Genomic DNA, 21,709 nt, shown 5'->3' on the forward strand with positions numbered 1-21,709 from the left:
AACAAATCTAATGATGGGAAATTCGGAATATATTATTTTTTATAATGTGAGATCGGAAGTTCAGAATATATCATAACCGGTATCCATATGGTAGATGCTCTCTTCTGAGTTCTGAAGTTTTTGCTGTGTTTTAGTGCAGCAGCACAACTATTATGGATCTGGTGAATTTGTTCTGCTGACTTTTAGTAGATAATGGAACCAAAAGAACAAAATTTCTACTATATATCGGCAAGAGCGACAAAAAGATAATGTTATATTCTACCAAAATATTTATGTTTTGTTGGCATCGGATGGAAGCTTGACAACTCAATCTGATAATGGCACATGACTCAGCAAAAATGTCTACCTAAATATGTGAGGTATAGCTTCTTATTATTTTTGGCCTTATGGGTAAAAGTAGCCCAAGTTCATACTCAAGCTAAACAAGACTTTGCTGTATATATTGTTAAATGTCAAACTTGGGGTGTTTCTTCGATCACAAGTGAAACCCGGTGGCATGCAGAACGTTTAGAAATCGAACATCTGGTTTATAATATTTCATTTCCAGGCTAACACGTTCGGTTTTTGATCGTTTCTATTAGTAAAATCAAAACGAATCGAATAAAACAATTTAGATGTCATTAAAGATAGTTCAAGTCTTAATCATGTGACAGACATTATTGTACTATAGACATCAATAAGTTTAGGGTGTTCAATATTTCACGGGTAATGTAGCTTCTGCAGGCATATATCATTGTCACAGGAAATTAATAAATAGAACTCAGATACAATGCCAAATAAGAAGTCCAAGATGACGTTCCTTAACCTGCAAGGTTGAACCTTCACCAGTCACCACAAACAAGCCAGAATCCAAATGAGAATTGGTCTGCATTGATAGACACTTAGACAGATAGATCTTTTGGTCTGCAATAGGCCACACTGCAATATATGCTTCTATAACCTCCTGATAGTGATGAGCTTGAATTTTGAGCCATAAAATTTAAAAATTGGTACAGAAAATAATGCCCATTTGGCTCTATTTCTTTGTTATTTATCATGGTCTCCTGGTTTGTTGGTCACAGCCTGGTTTCTACTAAATTCATGCCTATAATTCTGTATTTGGGCAAGTGGGGAAGGACAAGGACATGAGGTTTGGCCATTAGTACCCAGCAACATTAATCGATCATTATCTATACATACATGGTTATCCTTAGCCAGCATCACAAGTGTTGGCACCAACTTATATTACCCTATAGGCCTACAAACATTAGACCAGACAATGAAGTTCATGCCCTACATCTTTAAGACACGAAAGTTTTCCAGATTTCTATTATCAAAGAATTATGAAAAATTTCACAAAAAAAAAAAAAAAAAATCGTGAAGAATACCAATATCAAAGAAACAGAGATTATGAACCAAAAGAGAACCTTCATGGGGGTAAAGAACTTTTCTTTATTACACATGAGGAAAAAATAATCCAGAACACAACATCTACAACAAGTGAATGCTATCCTTTTGTATAACATCAAGTAAAGAAATATTCTAAAGAATTTTTTTGAGTACTCACACTATCAATTCTACAATCTATCTCCTCTCTGCATTTATCTTTTTTTTCAGGTCATAAGAAACACTCACCTCTGCTCTCCATCCATTCATCAACAATGTGATCTGGGGATTTACAAAGCTATACATTAGATGGGGAGGTGAAGCGAATGTTGAACCCTCCTATGTCATCTAACTCCAGCTTGTAGAATTGGAAAAAACGTCCAGTCATTGCCAGGTTTCGATTCCTTAGCAGCAACGTTTTTGTTTGCCCACCACTCTGAGCCAATGTCCGACTTATTGGGAACATCAGCTTTTGTGTTGTCAAAATTGAAGTCCTTCGTTGACCCAAGTGTGATTGATCTATGCTTCCGATAACAATGATCTTCCCCTTCTCCCAAACAATTTTCAGGAATTCTACTGAAACTGTCCCCAGCACTCGACTTATTTGTTATTGATGACCCATGTCTTTCATTTGGGATTTCAGCTGACATATCCTTTGACGATTCTGATGCAGTTTTAAATGATGCACCTGATTTATTTGCAAGACAGCACGCAACATCCTCACAAGTCAATTCAAATGACACCCTGTGATCAAATACATTTCCATCATTTTGACATCCACTCTCAGAGTTGGCCAGGGATGCCACCTCAGATATCTGGTTCTCCGGAAGGACAGTGTCTCTAGACGCAGGCTCCGTACCATCGGGTGTCAAACATCCAGAACCCAGCCTAGAACCAATCCCCACACCATTAGGGGTCATAGATCCAGAAGCTAACCTTGAACCTAGCTCATAGCCGTCTGGCGTTAGTGTCCCAGAACCTAGCCTGGAACCCAACCCCGCACCATCTGGTGTTAATGATCCAGAACCTAGCCTTGAACCCCATTTATGAGTGGTAAAATGTTCAAACCCCATGAGTTTGGGAGCTTCCCCCGTGCGAAAGTCAAGCCCCGGATATCTGTCAGGAAAAGGAGAAGATGTGCCAGAATTTGATATTGCTGATCCTGGTGATCTGAGTTGGCCACCTGGGCTTCCTGGATATTGTTGGTACGGCTGGAATTCACCATAGGACAGTGCAAACTTCTGACTGCCACCACTGTGTCTGCGACTTCGGTCCAGCGAAGATGTCAGAAGCTGAGCAAATGGCACTTCAGGGGATGAAGGTGTAGTCAGTTGCACAGATTCGGGAGGGGGAGTATATGGAGCAGTAGATGGTTCAGTGTTGAAGGTGGAGAACACAGGTGGTGAGACTAATTGGGTCTCATATGCATAAGGGCCAATGGTGAACATGGACTGAGCTCCACCTGGAGAGTAGGCATTGGCAGAAAGGGAAGCAAATGACATGAATCCGGCAGGTGATTGGGTAGAGGATGGTGGTTCAGATGGCAGGAAAGATGCAGGAGAAGAGGGAGGGGCAATGAAGGGAAGTGAAATAGAAGTTGAGGATGTTTGGTTTTCTGCGGCAGGAACTGCAACTCCTGGTACAGTAGGCTCGGGAACAAGGACTGCATGACCAATTCGCTTGCTGGTTTTCTGGTACCCAAAGCACCAATATAGGCTCCAGCACCTTCCCCATCTTCTCTTCTGTAGTCAAATAACAAAAGATTGTCAATAAACTCACAGCTTCAGCTTGTTAATGTACGCATTATTGAATTCTACACTACCTACTAAGACTCAAGCATAACATGATTATATGCATCAATTCATTACTTCAGCTGAATAAAATCTTCCATCACTTTGTGAGTTACATGCATTAGTTTGTTACTCCAGCTGAAGAAAATCATCCATTACTTGGTGAACTTGTTGGACTTATCAATGCACATCGGTCCAAACAATCAATATAATTCATGAAACTCTATTTCAAACCCAAAATGCACTAGTCTTGCAAAAGTATTGGAATTATCGCCTCCTTCAAAAGCTAGACTATGCCTATGAACAGTTATTTTACTATTTAAGGACAATTACAAAGGGAATCCCAGAACACATCCCCTGGAAAAAGGAACAGAACCATCCTTCAACAAATTTTTTACTGTACTAACAGAACAAAACTGCAATATACGGCTTTACCACTATTCAAACAGAATGTCCACTTTTGTCTAGAAGTCACAGAATACACATTGTACAACAACTTAAAATCGATCATTAACATTGCAATGCTATAGCAACAAGATAATTATGACCAATTCGCTATTTCATGACTTAAATTATCCTCAGTCGATGAGTTACCTCGTCGAAATTCAGTAAATTGGCTACTACATACTTTAAAGATAGTCATGAATCTAATCCATCTACCCCATCAAAACACACTAAAAACTAGTACTTGATCTAAAACTCCACCCTTTTTTTTTTTTTTTTTTTCTAGAGTTAACCCTCCCCATAATTACCTGCTTTTCCAAACTCATTTCTAGACTCCAAAGTAGCCCAAAAGCACTCAACTTTTACTTTTCCGGTAGCAAAAGTTACCTACTTTTCAGCATTCAGCACACAAGTAAAAAGAAACACAAAAAGGCAAGATCTTTACTTTTTCCACAGTTTCTCAGATAAGATTACAATCCACCCCCAAAAATCGCAATCACAACAAATTAACACCACACACACATGCAAATTGCGTGAGAGAGAGAGAGAAAAAAGATTTGAGATGAAGATAGTTACGGGGACGGCGGTGGGCTGGACGCGCGCTTCGGCGGAGACGATGGCGGTGGCGGCGGCGTTGATCGTGTCGACGCTGCTGCTATGGACGCTTCTCATGATTGGACTAACTAACTCGGCTTGTGATCTCGGAGCTGGAGGAGGAGGCGGAGGCGGGTTGGTATGGAGGTTTGGGTTTTTGAAGCGCGGCGAAGTTTGAGGCGGGGTTTACGGCTACGGCGACGGAGAAGGGCGGCGAGATTGGATCGGCATGGCCCTGCCTGGGTGGGTGGATTTTCGATCTGGTGAGGAACGTTTTTGTTTGTTAAGGTGAGGGAGAAGGAGAAGGAGAAGAGCAATATGATATGAAAAAAATGTGAACTTGAGAGAGAAGAGAGAGAGAGAGAGTATAACTTTTTAGTAATAGAGTTGGGGATGGGACCTACTATTTTTTTTTTTTTTTTTGGATGGGAATGAAGGACAGGGATGTAATTTGGAGTGTGAATTTTCGTTTTATTTATCAATTTTTTCTATCTGTATTTGGAGAAACTCCTAATTTGAGTAAATTCTGTCATGTTCGGCAGCATGAGAAATCTGATGCACTGATTATATGTAAGCGAGGAAGTAGAGAATGTATCTTTGGTTTTCTATGTAATAAACATGAATTCTGTTCCTGAGCTTTCTTTTTTGGAGTTTCTATTATTTAACAGGTCTAATTAGCTTCTACTTTGCAGTTTTTATTCCTAGGTTAAAAATTTGATGAATTTTGATACCTCTTAGTCTTATGAAAGGGGTAGAAAGAGAGGTGAGTTATCCACTAGCCTTCTCTAACATTTGAAATTTCTAGGCTCAATTGCTTCTAAATGAGGTTATTATAGCATTTTTTCATTGGCACCCATACAAAGAATTTCACAAACTTTAAAAATCAATTTTATGGGTAGTTAAGTATTCAATTTTAAATTCTTACATACCAATTATGTGTCGAACTTGTCACGTGGCACGCACACTTATTGTATGTATAATTTTTTTTTTATTCAAAACTAAAATATTTTACATATAGCTAAGTAGTATGCATAAAATTAGACTTAATGTTCAATCAATCTCGTTCAATCTCTAATTACATGTGAGATTCTTCTAAGTACATGTGAAATCTCTCTTGCAAATTGCTCTTATATTAGTCCCCATCATACAAAACAAATCAAAATAGATGATAACATGCACCCATCCTACCTTTCATTAATTTATTTTTCATTTTCAAATTAATATTGCTGTTTTAAATGACTAAATAATTTTGTATACCTCTCATAATAAATTAATAACATAGCTTAATGCAAGTTGATTTGATAATTAAATAAGGGACCGGACAAAACCAATGCCAGCTGTATATTAATACTTTTGTATTACCCCTCATGTTTACATGTCGTTTTCGAAGTCAAACACATCTTAACACTAAGATAATTATTGTTTTATAGTAATTTTGGATCTAAATTAGAAATGCTTCTAGTAGCTAGAGAAAATGACGGGATTGGCCTTGGATTCTACTTCAATTTACAGCGTCACAAGGTTAATGGACACTAGCTGCGCGCCTGCGTGGTGTGACGGTGTAGTGATCATGCGTTATGCGGGTGGCCCGCATGGTTCTTGTGATTGCACTTATGATCCTGGCCCCAGAATCATCAATCAATCAGGACCGTTGCAGTGACTCCTGGTTACCATTCTAGTCTACTATCTATGTTCTAGGCACATGGTGTGTGATTTTGAGGCTAAAGCTTTGGAGTTTAGGTTTTATCACTTTATGGTCCGAGTCTCGTATCATAATGTTCAAGAAATACAATGAAATTTTGAAGTCAAGATTTAATATTTGCAGTCTGAACTTGTCAAAATCTTTTAATGACATAGGAGACCCAAAACACAAAATTACTGAAATGAGAGAATTAGAAGAAAGTATCGGCAATTTTTCCGAAGAATGAAAATGAAAGAAAATTAAGAAACTAGACCGACAAAGCGACGTCCAAATCAGACCAAGACTATTGACGAGCAATCCAAGTCAGGCGATCGGTCTTTTATTAACTCTTCTAAACAAATAATATTCTACTTTCAAACTTGAAGATGAAAGGTCTCTGAATTCTTAGGTGCCAAAACATCAGGCCCTGGTTGGATCAATGATCAATCTCATGTAGGCATTAGTGCACACATACAATTCGAGAAACTAGACCAATGAGACAACGACCACGCTAGACCAAAACTACAGACAACGATCATTACAATACAAGTCAGTGATCGTTTTTTTTATTTATAAAAACAGACAATATTAACTCATCAAAAACAAACGAGTATTCTACCTTCAAATCCGAAAGTGAAAGGACTCTTGATTCTTTGAGCCCTTGTTTGAATCAATCTCATACTCATAGTAGCACGCATACATTGCATATCCCTCATCATGTAAATTTGAGTCACTTTTAAAGGCATTATCCCAAGGCAAAACACCTCCATCACCCCCATTTGTAATATTTCTTGATAAACAAGGACAATAGGAAGGCCTCTTTTGTCAAAGATGCGCACGTGCGGCAGATCATGCACCTTGTTTTTTGATGGGTATTCGTGCCGCACCCCTCGTGCGTAAGATAGTGACGCTCACACAGTCACACACCCCCTTTGATTTCTTATTCCTTTCTTTTTCTCATCACACCCCTTTCTTTCCTATTCACACTTAAAATATAAACTTGCACGAGTGGTTCACCATCATCCTCATTTTTCCTTTTCTCCTTTTCTTTCCCTGATAACGATATCTCGACCCCTTGTTTTCTTTTGCCCTCACTTTTCCACCTTATCTTCCTCAAGCTTTTCTGGACTCCTTTTACATTCTCTCAAAACCAAAAGTGAAACTTTTTTTTTTTCACCTTTTAATCCTTAAAGCATTGGACTTGGAGGAATATAAAAATTCTTGTTACCTCGTCACTCTGTGTTTGTCACCTAAATTATTCTTGGCTTCTAATTGAAACCTTTTGCATGTGGAACCTTTTAGGTCAATATGGGTACTGTGTGCTTCACTTTTGTAGACCTCACCCATGTTCTCATAAATCCCATTTTAATCCCACTTTCGTCATCGTGAATTGTGAACGTAAGTTACGGTAAAAAAAAATCATCCAATTCACGAAAGTTACGGTAAAAAAAATCATCGCAACAATATGAAGAAAAAGAAGGCGCGACAAGTGTGCTGATCATTTGAAAGTATATTTAAGAGTCTTTATATATGTAAAGAAAAACTTTTGAATTCACAATACTGAGTAGTGAAGATATTAGTTTATAATATAATTGAGACTATTAAGCTAATCTGCTGCATTTATAGACTTATAGTTCATAATAGGATAATTATAATCCCACTGACCTCACCCATGTTCTTGATCAATCCCACTAAACCCACTTTCATCAAAGTGAATCTTGAGCGTAAGTCACGGTAAAATTTTGTGACTTTGTAATGTTACAAAGAAAATTTTCTTGATAAATCCCACTAAATTCATTTTCATGAAAGTGAATCTTAAGCGTAAGTTTTACGGTAAAATTTTGTGACTTTGTAACGTTACAAAGAAACATAAGTGCACTCCACGTATGTATGCTGACTATGGAAAATGTATGTCATGGTCTATATGAAAAAAAAAATGCTTAAATTCGCAAGGAACACTGAGTAAAGAAGATGATAATTTATAATATAATCGAAATTATTAAGCTAATCACAATGTGATAATTCTAATTTTCTAGATCCACCCATATGTTGGAGAGCTAGGGGTCCACGCAAAGAGGTGCAAGTATTGGATATTTTTTCACAAAATGGCATGGACTTGAAAAGGGTTGGCTGGCTAGGTGTGGTAATGGTCCTACAAGGCAAAAGCTTAACAAGCACACCACATGTTCAGCTTATCAAGTAGGTGGGGGTTCATCTAAGAATTTATGAATACAATCACATACATTGTATTACATACCAAATATGTAGCCAACCACATATTTATTAAACATCCTACTTTATACTCTTGTTTGGTATCCTTTGAGAATAATTGCAGAGGTCATAGCTGCATTGAAGTCTTCTCATCATAGACATGTTGTTGATAGCTTGTGAGCTATCATCAAAAGAGGATCATACTTCCATTCCCGTTTTCGGGTTTTAGAACTTCATTTAACAATTCTATGTGAACCGCACGTAGAGAGTTTTTTCCGTCCTTCTCTCATCAACCATAGCCTCCTCCATGTGCGACCCTTAGAGCAACTCCAACAGATTCTCTATATTTTGATTTTTCTCTACTTTAGGGAAAAATAAGTATCTTTTGCTCCAACATATTCTCTATAACTATTCCTATTTTAAGGAAAGTGAGAAAAGAGAAAACCAAATTCCCTATATTTACAGCAAACTCTAAAATTTTAAGGAAGAATATGAAGATTTTAGAGATTGTTGTAAAATAGGGAATCTGTTGGAGTTTGAGAAGAGGCTAAAACTTTGATTTTTGCTTCCCTATAATACAGAAATTATAGGGAAGCTGTTGGAGTTGCTCTTACAATTTAATGAAATTTGGCACTATCAATCAAAATTCTAACATTTCAAAACAAGGTTAAAACTAAAACCAAGATTAGAATCCACCAAAAACACATAGATGAAAATGTTTTCAACTTTCAACTCAAAAAGTGAATGAGGAAGAAGAAAAACATCAACCACATTTTACTGATTTTAGTGGTCTAGAAAGGATGAAGAGCCCAATATGAACCCAATTATAGTTTTGTAGCTCACTCAGCGTCTCAGACTATCCTTTGGAATCAGAAAATGGAGGTGGGCTACAACAAAGCCCAAGTTCAGCCCTGCCAAGTAATGCTCAGAAATCCTGAAAGCACATCCAATGCTTATGGTTAGTATAATTTTGGACTCCCACCAGCTCCAACCCATGAAGCAAAAAATCTCAAAAAATCTCAGATGATGGTCATGGCCTCAACTACAGCTTCTGCTGCTACATTTCTGTGTTCACCCAGAAGCACAAAGTCATCCATATACAACCCATCTTCTTCTTCTTCACTGACCTCACACCCCAAAAACCAAAGATTACATCTTTCTGCTGTGTTTCCTCAACTGGGTCTCAGCCCTTTCTCGCCATGGAGTGGCTTGAAGCATTTGGATGTCTCATTCAGACCCAAATCTGCAAAGTTAGGTACTTTTTGTGATTTGGGTTTGTGGGTGTTTGTGTTTTCTTCACTTTTTTGTTGTTTTGTTTAGTAATTTCAGCTCATTTGTGATTTGGTGGTGCAGGGAGGAAGGGAAGGTGCAAGGGTGTGGTGGTTTATGCTTCTCTGTTTGGGGTTGGAGCTCCTGAGGCCCTGGTTATTGGGGTTGTGGCTTTGTTGGTGTTTGGTCCCAAAGGTCTTGCTGAGGTGAGTGGTTTGTTACATATGGCTAAAATTTTGGTCTCATAGTGCTTTCTTGGGAGAATGCTTGGTAGTCTTTCTGTAACATTTTAGGGATAGCTGGACTTATATGCATGAGTTCTCAGTTTAGGTAATGATAATAAGTAGCTTTCCAGCTACAGATAGTTGGGATATTGTGCTATATTACTTTGCAACTCATTGGAATCATAAGTAGCCAGTAAATTTAAATTTGATCAGCCTGAAGAGTTTGTGAATGAAATTTGAGTAAATAGGTTGAAGTTCTTGAATGTTTTTTGTTTTGTATCTCTTACAACATACTAATAGTATGAAACAAAACTTCGCCACCTATGGCTTTGGCACTCTAAAGAGTTCATAACTTGTTCACAATTTGGATTTTGTTTATTTGTTATATGCTGTATATTGGTTCTTAATTTTGGGAAAGCTAAATGACAGCCAGACTGTTGGTCCGCAGAGTAGTATCCGTATTTTCTAGTTCCATAATAAGTATCTTTAGCAGCTTAGCTTAAGCATTTTGATAACTCTTCATTCCTAACTAAAACATATATAGAAAATTACGAGAATATTTGGCCTCAATGGAGAATGTTCTAAGAAAAAACTGTCCTTGGGATTAAGGAATAATGACGCCGTCTTATCAACCCAGCTATGATTTCATCATCTACAAAACCATAAAACTAATAACTTTGGATGTATGGACGAATCATTCCAACAGAACAGTAATCTCAGTGTAACTCTTAACCCTAATATTAGTATTAGATTGTCTGAGAGGATTAGTCTTTACTGTTGAGATGATGAGAGAGTTCCTTGGTTTGCATTGCGAACTCCATAATAGCAACAAAATGAGAAGCATCATCTTGTATATCAACTGAGAATGGCATTTTTGTTGCTTAAAACTCTGTGATAGAAGTAATTGATATCCTCATGAGATTAAGATAAGAGATCACTAATACTCTAATAGTCTTTATTTCTTCGAGATCTATCTTTTTGCACTTAAGATTAACAAATTGTATAAATGCAGGTTGCTCGAAATTTAGGAAAGACATTGCGTGCTTTTCAACCAACCATTAGAGAGCTTCAGGTAGTTAATATTAACTTCATCTAAAATTTGATTTATGCCTCTTCTGAGAAAGCTGTTGATGTTGCATGTATATTCTTGTAGGAAGTTTCTAGGGATTTCAAGAGCACCCTTGAAAAGGAGATTGGTCTCGATGACATTTCAAGTTCAACGATAAACACATACAATTCCAACAAAACCGGCACCACTTCAGCCTCTCCATCAACTACCAGTACTGGAGATTCCAAAACCACGACTGACCCCAGTGAGTGATTAAAATGTCCAAAATGTGCACTCTTAGTTTCAAAAAGGAATTAGTAACCATTACATTTGTGTTTGACTATTTTCTTCATATAAAAGCTCTAGAAATTAAGAAACAGTCACACCACTCATCTGAGACAGCTCTATCTCCTATGCTATTTTGTGCATTATATATGGATGAACATTCACTTTTCAGGCATTATCTTAATCGATTCATGTTCGAGCTGTTCTCATCGTGTAGTTATACAGATCATATTATAATCTTGCGTCCCATGAGATAGTTTTTGTGTCTCTTAAAGTAATTTCAAACTATGTATATTGTCAATGCAGATGGGGCGCCCTCTCCAAATAGAGCATACACCACCGAGGAGTACTTAAAGATCACAGAGGAGCAGCTAAAAGCATCAGCTGCCCAAAATCAGGGGCAGACATCATCTCCAGTGGAAAGTCAGTCTCCACCTCAGGCTTCCGAAGGTTAGTCATTTTTCAACCTCTCTCTAATGTCCCAAAAAATGGCTCTCTTGATGACATTGTATGCACAAATTGGTAACAGGTACTGTTGAAGAAACTGCTGTTAGGACGCCTCCACCCCAACAATCTCAAAGTGAGTCATAAGCTCATTACAACAAATACAGTTCATTTTTGAGTCCACAAGTGCAACATGGAGCCGAGGAATCCCCATCTTATTGTTCTCAATTTTTGTAATGGCAGTAGTAGGTCTTAGAAATTCTGTATAATTAAGAGCACAAACACGGAAAGATCAGGATGTTTGTAATCCTTTGTAGAGTATATTTTTGACCAAAGTACTGATGCAGATCTCTCAGTTTGGGTTTCTAATGTGGGTTCAATTAAATTTAATGAAATATGTTAGTCAGTAATACAATGGAAGTATCATCTTTGAATGGTGATCATGATGATGGTAATGCAGATGCCTTTGGAATTTAAAACTTGTTCAATCTTCCTAGAAAAATTAGTCTAATTATGGATCCAGGTTGGTCAGAACTGCCTCGGGACATAGTGGACTCAATTTTAGAGAGTGAATTAACAAATGCAGACGATTGCATTGTTGTTGTGATGTATGAGGAATTATGTCAATTGGCTTCTATCAGAATTAACAAAGACAACGCAGGGACTTACATTGGAGGAGATTATCCCTTAATTGAAGAAGTTGCTTATGTTGATGGGGAGTTTTATGCAGTAAATTTTTGGAGCGAACTTTTACGTTTTGAAATTACTAATCAGTTCCACTCTGATATAGAAAAGGTTGCACCCGGCATTCCAAGAAGTGAAAAGTTCTTCACTAGGATATATCTTGTGGATTCAAATGACAAAGAATTTTGGTTGGTTAATCGGTACATATACATTGAAGATGACAAACGTGTGACGAAGAAATTTTAAGGACCAAATGAAGAAGACCGAGCGATATCCAATATGGATTTTGCCAACGTTTCAGCTGTAATACTCTGACCTTTCCAAGTACAAGTTGAACTATAGTAACTCTACTCTGTAAAATTTGATATCGATCTAGTACTTTATCCTTTTGTAGCTCTGTTTACATGATATAATTACCAAAGAATTGCTAATTTGAAAACGTATATGTCTCTGCACAATAATGGAAGATGTCCGAATCCTTTTTATTCTACGAGAGGTATCGGTAACAGATACTGTTCAAGAAAATGCTGTTCGAACCTGTCGGTATCGAGGAAATATCGATGGTCTGAAAAATGAAAATTTCGATATCGATAAATTTTCGAAAGAAATGAAGGAAATTGAGAGAAAATCATTGAAATTTTAAGTGAAACTTTATGAACTACTTATTTGATCAATTATCTATTATATTGGTAAAAAAAAAAAAAAAACAAACGGTGAACAAGCTTCATTTTATAGTGAATTATAGTAATTTAGAGTAAATATTTGATGTTCAATTAGTAATCTATTCGATCAACAAACGTACTAGTATAAAATAAAAAAAGTGTACAAGAAGTAAAATCAATCCTAGTCGAGTTGATTGGGGTTTTTTTGACTTGATATGGAAAGGGATAGAGGTTCGAAACCTGACTCTGTCAAGTTTTTCATTCTATTTTATTTGAGGAATATTCGCTAATATTCCCTAAAATTTCGGAAATATTGCACATTTTCGAAAATATCGCGGAATCCAAAATATCGCATGAAAATAATGTTGGTAGGCATCCAAAATAACGGAGTCTCAAAAAAACGAAAATTTCGCAGATATTTTGGCGAAATTATTGATTTTTTAGTCATTAATTGCTGGAAATAGAGGAACTGGTATGCAATTCTCTATCCATCAACATTTCTGTTGTTTGTACATGATTTGTTGCTTATAGTTATGTCTTCATTTTGTTGATTTGGGAGTGGCAAATGAAGTGAGAACCAGAAGATGGTGATTGTTGCTTGCAAAAACCAAGTCAAGCATTAGTTAGCTTCTCGCATTTAAAAACTTGTTTCAGTCCTCACTTCTTTTAGAATTGTGTCATTACATTGAAGTTATATTATAGTTTGTGGTCATTGAAGCATATATTTAGCGAGGCAATGTTTACATTATTCTCATTTGCTTTATTCACATAGAAGTGCTGCAACTGCGAGTTTACGGAAGCGAACAAGAAGAGCATTGCGAGACATATCAGTGATCAGCATCCCAAGCTTCCCATTCCAAAGCCACATGGGCATGGGAAGAAGCTCGCAGCTGATCATCTGTTGCCTAAGGATGAGAGAAACAAGAGCCTTATTGTTGTTTGTGGCGAATGCGGGCGCCGTTTCCTCAACCCCATTGCCCTAGATCAGCATAGCAGATCCAAGCATAGGTAGTTATATGAGTGAAGCACAACACTTTTTTTTTTATTTTAGGAAAGCAAAATAAGGGCTAACTCATCGCTCTTATTCAAAATTTTATTGATAGAAGAAAAATAAGTACAAAAGGAAGTGGGGGACTAGGCCTAAACCACTTTCACGGGACAAATACAAAAAGAGAACAGATACAAAGTCCAACTATAATCAACAATCTTGCTAAAAAAACAAAAATACTAATTACAGCGATAAGTAGTAAGCATACAAATCTCTTTACCATAAATCCCAATAACAAAGCTAGGCAACTTTCGCCACCAAATAGAACCAATGTTATTAGCACCATAATCTGCAAGCTTGTCAGCAAAAGCATTACCTTCTCTATAGATATGAGTTACCTTAAAATGTATATAAGATATGAAAACCATGCAATTTAACCATGCCACTTTCTGCTTCCAAGGAACCAAGTTAGGAGACTTGAAATAGTGCACCACAAGAGCGGAGTCCGTCTCAGCCAAATATTAGTCCAACCACATGCCATGGCTACATTAAGAGCTTCTATAATTGCTAGAATTTCCATCTCTATTGCACTTTGAGTTTGAGCAAAAAGTACGTATGTGTATTATTCGAACATTTTATCAAATAGTTCATTGAAAAGTTTTTTTTTTATCGGGAAGTTAGTTTAGTAACTCACACACCCATGCAGTGGTATCCCAGCACCTGCACCGTCATTGCGGCGACAGCCAGACTAATCCACTGCACCGCAGACGCTCGAACCCAAATGGTCCCTCAAATCTGCTAGTCACGGGATGGAACTGAGATTCGAACGCTAGACCTGGGGGGTTCCAGACTAGGCCGTTCGACCAGCACACCACACCACGTGGTTGAAAAGTTCGGCAAAATATTTTTAATTAATTAAATAATTAAATTTTTTAATTAAAAATATTAATTTATATTTATTTTTGTTCAATAATATGGGTAAAATATGGAAGAAAATCGTGTATAATATGTGTATAATATTTTTAGCTTCAAAAGTAAGGAAGATTTAACGAGTCCTTTTAAAAAATACGAAGTTTGGAAGTACTTTTGAAAAAAACGTAAGTACGTGTTTTATTCGCGTATAATATGAAAAATTACTAACTATGCCCTTAAATGACCCATCAGTATTTACTTTTAGCCAACCAAACGGCGGAGGTTGCCAGCAGACCATGATAAATCTGGTGCCTTAAGCCATAATAGTGATAAACCAAGGCACTTGAAAATAGGCAAAGATCCCGAAGGGGTAGATCGGAGGGAGAAAAATACAATGACTCCGAGTCTTTGAGAGAGAGCAAGAAAAAGTGTTTAAAATTAGGAAAAATGAAAGTACTACCCTCATACCGAATTTTATTTTGCTATGTCCAAGTGCACCAGATCGCATTGCATATAGTGAAGTACCACATCTTTTTGGCTGCAGAGTAAGTGAATCAAGCAACTCCCTTGAAAGAAAAGAACGATGAATCATCTGTGGTTGTAACAACAATGTAAACCAACTAAGCACCCACTTCCAAAAATCTTGCATCCATCTACAATTGAAGAATGGATGATCAAGAGATTCACTGTCAGTTCTACAAAAATCACATCTAGAGCAAAGTGAGTAGCCCTGCCTTTGTAATCTGTCATCAGAAGGTAATGGACTGATAAGCATCCGTAGCTGACATACGTCCTGTTGATGAGCATGACCAGATTGGTGTGTCTGGCATGTCATACAGAGGGAGTGAAATATTTAAAATATACACAGCTAAGTCAGAAAAAGAAGAGGAGAAGAGCGCAGACAATGACCACTCTATATTATTAATATAATCACTTACTTTTTCTGTCAAGAAAGATGAGCACTCTATGTTTAAGCCCTGAGATGAGACCATATACATAGGACTAGGAGCCCAACCAATTATCAGTCCAGAAATGTATCGATCTCCCATCCCCCACAAGCCACTGATTTGTTTAGCAAGAATAAGTTAGCAGTGATTTGTTTAGCAAGAATAAATTTTTCAATCCCAGCCCGCCATGAGCAATAGGTGCACAACACTGATTCCAGGCCACCAAAGTATTACCTTTATTCATCAGGAGATCACCAGACCAAAAGAAATTTCTTGTCCAACCTTTAACTTTTGTCAACAACGGTTTAGGCCATTCATAAACTTGAAAACTGTAGATTAGCAAGCTTTGAATAATTGAAGTAATTAATTGGAGCCTTGCAGCTTGTGAAAGTTGTAGCCTTTTCCAAGATGATAACTTGCAACGTGCTTTATCTGCTATGGCATAGAAGAAATCTTGCTTAGGACATCCTTTGAAAATTGGAACTCCCAAGTACGTGAAAGGCAGGCTTCCTTCTTTGATGCCCAAAATACGACTAATAGAGTGCAGTCTTCTAGCTGCATATCTGCCTAGAAACAAAGAGGACTTTTGTTTATTAATAACCTGGTCAGAGTTACAGGCATATTCATTCAAGAATCCCATCAAATTTCTCAACTTTCGTGGGCAACCTTGCACAAAAACCATGATGTCATCTGCAAACAAGACATGTGAAGCGGGAGAATCTCTTCTCGGCGCCGCAATGCATGACAGTTTTTTCTTGGAGATCAATTGACTCAAACCTCTACTCGAGACTTCTTCAGCTAGCTAGACAGAAAAGCAGCAGATCGAGAGAGCGGATCTCCCTGTTGTACTCCTCTTGAGCATTCAAAGAAACCACAAGCTTGACCATTTACTAAGATAATTTGGCTGAATGTAAAATTTGGTTAATCCAATTAACAAAGATTTCATTGAAGCCAAAAGCGCGGAGGACTCTTGGCAAAAAATTCCAGTCCAAAGTGTCAAAAGCTTTTTACTTACATCAAACTTGACGGCAATATTGTTACCCCAATGACAACTTCTATCCAATAGGTTTATGAAGTCAAGGCAATAGGATCCACTATATTTCTTCCTTTAACAAAACCACTTTGATTTGGGGAGACAATCCTTGCAGCAATCAGACCCAATCTGTCAGCTAGAATTTTGGTGATTACCTTGAACACAAAATTAGCTAAAGCAATTGGCCTGTAGTCCGTAATTACATCTGCTTCTTCTTTCTTAGGGATAAAAATTATGGTGCTGGAACTGAGTGAAGCACAGCACTTTCTGAAATTGAGCTTGTTACAGAGATTGGCATGGTAGTGATTGAGGACTTGCAAACAAATTTTACTCTTACTGGTTTTGAAATATTGTACACGGCATGAGCTCACTTTTTTTCTTATTCCCTTGCAACTCTAGTAATGAGTGTTTGGCATGCACTGCAAAGAATGTCAACATTCGTAGTCGGATAGTTCTCTTAGATATGTGGTTGAATCCAATGGATATGCCTACTCAATTAGTTTTAGAAATTGGTCTGCTCTATCATCTATCTACATATATATAGCCTCAATAGTACTTTGGATTGGATATCTCTCATCTCCGCAACCAATATTATGATCAATTTCATCAAAGCAAACACTCCAATACTAGCACGCATTTCTACAATTACAATCAAGGTACATAACACATAGTTGTCCTGATCCTTATTATAACATTCCATGCATGCTTCAAAGTTCAAACTAAAACCACACAAACAGTTAACAGTTTCATCAAACCAGAGGAAGAAGAAACTCCTTGTCTTGCTCTAGCTTCTCCATAGCTCCAGCCTCCAAGCTTATCTCCACATCAATGCTCCTCCCTCCACTCTTCCCCTGGTACAAGTAAACCATCCCATCGAACCTATTATTCGACCCGCTTCGCACCCCCTCGGGTTTTCCCCACCCGAAATCCACCTCATAAACCTTGAACCTCGGCGAGCTCCCCACCGCCACGCAGTTCACTCCGGCGTCCTTGAACTCGAAGATCTTCGGGGCACTCTCCCATTCCTTGTTCCTCTGTTCAATGGCATTGGCATTGTGGGACTCAATGGCTTTCTGAATCACGCCCGCGCCGAACTCCGGCGGGTTGCCGGAGAGAAGTCCGGCGGCGGTGACGGTGAAGATTGCCTGGATGAGGTTGCCGAAGTAGCTGTCCGGCATTGGCGGGTCGACCCTTTTCCGGCAGTCGGCGAAGACGGTGAAGACGGTGTAGTCCTCCGGCTTGAGGCTTCGCGCCTTGGTGACGTGGCGCCAGATGTGGACGGAGAGGGACTGGAAGGTGGAGAACGGCTTTGAGCCGTCGGATGGGGGGTTGGCGTTGACTGTTGACTTGATCTTGTCGATGGCGGATTCGGAGAATTTGAAGACGCGCTCCCTGAGCTGTGGGGATGCGTTGCCGTTGGATGAGGCGCCGTTGGCGGTTCCGTTGCCGTTGGATGGAGGCGGAGAGAGGTCGAGCTTCACCCGCGTGTCTCGGACCTTGGTGCGTTCGAGGAAGGGCCGGGTCGAAATGGTGGGGCACCCGTTGCAGATCTCGGCCCAGGAGCTCATGAAGTGCCACGTGGCGGTGCCGTCAAGGATCGCATGGTTGAAGGCGCACCCTATTGCGATTCCATCTTTCAGCTTGGTTAGCTGCGTGACACCCAAATTCAATTGAAGGGTCATTAACAAAGAAGTTAAAGTTACTCTAAAAAAAAAAAAAAAAAAAAGTTAAAATAAAGGGAAGAAGGAAAAAAAGCTTGCATATTTCTCACATATGGATCTTCTAAGATTTTAGTGATTTTTAACTAATGATCATTTTGTCTAAAAGTGATGAGAAAACAGAGTCGTATTTTCTTTCTTCTACATTAGGAAAGATGGAGAGAAATATAACTTATTGTGATCTGTTTTTTCCTTTCTTACATTAGGCAAAATTTGCGGGATTGGTGTACCCTAATTTATTTATTTATTTATTTATTTATTTTTTAAACCCCACCTCATTCCCATCCTTAATGGGGCTCGAACTCCTGACCTCTTATATATGAGACCAAAACCTTACCACCCCACCAAACACACACACCCACTAGTGTACCCTAATTTAATTTAACAATCACTCTCACTATTTGAGTTAATCCTAAAAGCGCGTCTACAGGTCTATGAAGATTATGACTAATGATGTTGCTATTCAAAGATATAATGGAGTAGAAAGAAAACAAAAATAAAAACAAATTAGAGGTTGCATGCATATTTATACTAGGCATTTAGAACCCATGCCACTACATGTGGCTGTGGGGGACTAAGTATCCAACTAAACCCTATTTTTACTCCTGTCATTTAGTGGATGTACATTATGGGAGTAATTTCGCCACAAAAAGTGGGTGAGATATTCAATGAGCACAAATCAGATTAGGGTTTAATCACATATAGAAGTAATTAACCAATAATTACCTGAACAGCTAACAAAGCCCTCTGCATGCCCTCCAAGTTCAAGACCAGACTATAAGGAATCAACTCCTTCAGAGAGCTAGTTCCTTCTTCAACCTCCAGATCAGCTATGCTAATCTCCTCCGCCACAGCCTCCACAACCTCCACGCCCTCCACGTCATCATCATACTCAACCCTAAACACTCCCTCCTCGTCTTTCCCGAGCCTCCCGGCCAGCTGGTAAAAATCGACCAGAACCACCCCAAGGCCCTCCTTGAGCTTCTTCACCATGTCCTCGAAGTCACTGCCCTTGTAAAACAGTAACTTCTGGTTGTAGTAAAAGGCCAGGTAGGGGAGGTCGAAGGTGACCAGCTGGCAATGATCCTTCTTCCCGAGCTTCTTGTTCGGCTTCACATGGGTTTTTCCGGTGAGTTTCACCTTGGGAGTTTCTGAAGCCATGGTTGAGATGGTGAGGAAGATCAAGGAGAGAAGTGTGAGGTGTGGTGAATGAGTGAGGGTTTGAGAGAGAGAGAGAGAGGGGAGGGTTATAAACAAGTTATTTTCCAGGTGTGTAGTTGGGTTGCAATTATGGATTTCATGCTAGGGGTTGTGATCCATTAATGCCCTTCTTTTATTTCACAGGCTGAACAATTATGTGGAGCCGCGGGGTGAGGTGGTACAGTAAATCCACTTTCAACATCCATTGCCTGGAAATTTGTGTTTGAGTTTTATCGCTGGAGATACTGGTGATCCAACACAGTTGCACTAGCTTAATTAATTCTGACTCAATTCGCTATCATTAGTTAGACTAAATTGTGTTGTACACTTAATAAACTGCTCTTAATATTCAATAATTTGTATCCAAGAATATTTGTTCATGAATTTGTTAGGTATTTGTCACGCTTCTAAATCTCCCAACCTTAAGTACGTATTTGGTATATATAATTGTTAATTGGGTTAAATTCATTTTATCTCCTTAAATTATACACTTAAAATCGCTTGTGTCTCCGATCATCTAATTTGATCACATATGCATTTATTCTCTCTAATATGATTAATCATAATCATTAATAAACTAATTCTTCATTTCTTCATAAATTGATGCTGTTGCGACTACTCATAGTCAACTTTTAGCCTTGGCCATGTATATGTTGTGTTTCTTGCATGATTTAATGCCGAAAAATAGTTTGAGTGGGCAAAACTGTATGAAGAAATTGATGAATTAGTTAACGATTGACTTAATCGATTAAATAGAGACTACGAGGGCACATGTGATTAAATTATAATTTTGAAAACACAAATGAAAAAATGTGTAAAGTTTAAAGATGTAAAATAATTTTACCTCTAATTAAATAATATTTCTTGGCACCTAATCTGAAAACTTTTGTGTTTATGATTGACTATACATCTACATTAAGAAAGGATGTACATGCTATCAATTAACGTCTTTGATGAACTTGGTTGGGGATAGTTGGTCATTTTATTAGAAACTTAATTAGTCTTACAGGGTCAATAATTAGTCTTATTATGCGATGGTGGTTGATCGCATAATAATGTGCAATTAAAATTTCCATGGACACTTGTGATACAGGCCTTTTAAATTCAAATTAATGGACTTAATTTGGAAGCAGTACGTACTAGGGATGTGAGCAATCAATATGCAATTTAAGAACCAGCCATGGTTGAGCAAAGAAAGGTACTAAAAAGTGGCAATGGTAGATCGAACTGTAGAAAGAAATATGATGGATCATGGATGGTCCAAAATTTTGTTGAAATTCAGCAAAAAGTGTTGACACCGTCTCCTCAATCTCTATCCATGCATTTAAAACAGTTAATTAACTAACCAAGGAAGAAACTTGTGATCGTTTGCTATTTCATTTCACGCAAAAACTTGATATTTTAGTATTTCTATCTACCATATTGTTTTTAGTGGGACATTAATTTGAATCATCAGATTCGTCTAATTGGTCAGTCTATTAATTGTTACTTTTATAAGTTTAAAATAATTAAAGAATTTTGTTTTTTTATGTCCAAGCAGAAGGTGGTTGGTGATGCAAAATTTTAGTACCCTTGAATGTAATAGGTGGTGCAAGTGTGTCACATGGCAGGACCGCTAGCTCCCTCCAAAACTTTTTTTTTTTTTTTTTAAACAAATAAGGGTTTAGGCGATATTAGTTCCTCGGAAACAGACGATGTAGGGAGCAAGTCCCACCCTCAATCCTGAAGAAGAATGGTCTGCCACACTCTGGGAACCCACGTACCGCCCGTCCCCCTACTCATATTTTATTAATAAAACAAAAAAAGGAAAAATACAAAAAGAGGGGGGGGGACATAAACCTTACCCCAGAAAACCAGAAAGTAAATAAAGCACAACTCTAATCAAGCATTACGTTGATAAGGAATGCCCATATCATCCCTAAGCAAGAAAGGAGACAGAGTAGATGGTGCGGTTGAGTACCAAACTAATGCAGTGGATGCCAAACCCATGTTTGTCAACCTATCAGAACAGAACATCAAACGGACCCTTAACCTCACATTATACCGAATTCATGCATGATGTCTTTTTTGTTAACATCAGACCATTTATGTATGCAATGTATTACGCATAATGGACAAGCACCTTTTCCGTTCATACCGATGCGTGATTAAGTAGCTCATTTTCAGATCAGATCGATAAGGACACCGTACGTTCATCGATATTTAACACC

At 38.1% G+C, this 21,709-nt stretch overlaps 3 protein-coding genes across 3 annotated transcripts; 1 reads left to right on the top strand and 2 right to left on the bottom strand.

Moving 5' to 3' along the window:
• Nucleotides 1-1,411: 1,411 nt before the first annotated feature.
• On the bottom strand, nucleotides 1,412-4,539 carry LOC133714744 (uncharacterized). The gene is made up of 2 exons (XM_062140998.1): nucleotides 4,176-4,539; nucleotides 1,412-3,107 (listed from the first exon to the last, which is right to left on the bottom strand). The coding sequence occupies exons 1-2, from the start codon at nucleotides 4,269-4,271 to the stop codon at nucleotides 1,710-1,712; spliced, it is 1,494 nt and encodes a 497-aa protein (XP_061996982.1). The 5' UTR covers nucleotides 4,272-4,539; the 3' UTR covers nucleotides 1,412-1,709.
• A 4,497-nt stretch (nucleotides 4,540-9,036) lies between these two features.
• On the top strand, nucleotides 9,037-11,724 carry LOC133715387 (sec-independent protein translocase protein TATB, chloroplastic). Its single transcript, XM_062141873.1, has 6 exons — nucleotides 9,037-9,340; nucleotides 9,439-9,560; nucleotides 10,591-10,650; nucleotides 10,732-10,891; nucleotides 11,218-11,361; nucleotides 11,441-11,724. Exons 1-6 carry the CDS (start codon nucleotides 9,109-9,111, stop codon nucleotides 11,500-11,502), a joined length of 780 nt encoding a protein of 259 aa, XP_061997857.1. The 5' UTR covers nucleotides 9,037-9,108; the 3' UTR covers nucleotides 11,503-11,724.
• A 5,430-nt stretch (nucleotides 11,725-17,154) lies between these two features.
• LOC133716052 (BAHD acyltransferase DCR) lies at nucleotides 17,155-19,551 on the bottom strand. The gene is made up of 2 exons (XM_062142790.1): nucleotides 19,026-19,551; nucleotides 17,155-18,230 (listed from the first exon to the last, which is right to left on the bottom strand). The coding sequence occupies exons 1-2, from the start codon at nucleotides 19,458-19,460 to the stop codon at nucleotides 17,331-17,333; spliced, it is 1,335 nt and encodes a 444-aa protein (XP_061998774.1). The 5' UTR covers nucleotides 19,461-19,551; the 3' UTR covers nucleotides 17,155-17,330.
• Between the last annotated feature and the right edge of the window lie 2,158 nt (nucleotides 19,552-21,709).

The sequence above is a fragment of the Rosa rugosa genome, chromosome 6 (assembly GCF_958449725.1).
Source record: "Rosa rugosa chromosome 6, drRosRugo1.1, whole genome shotgun sequence".
In the NCBI taxonomy this organism is placed as follows: Eukaryota; Viridiplantae; Streptophyta; class Magnoliopsida; order Rosales; family Rosaceae; genus Rosa; species Rosa rugosa.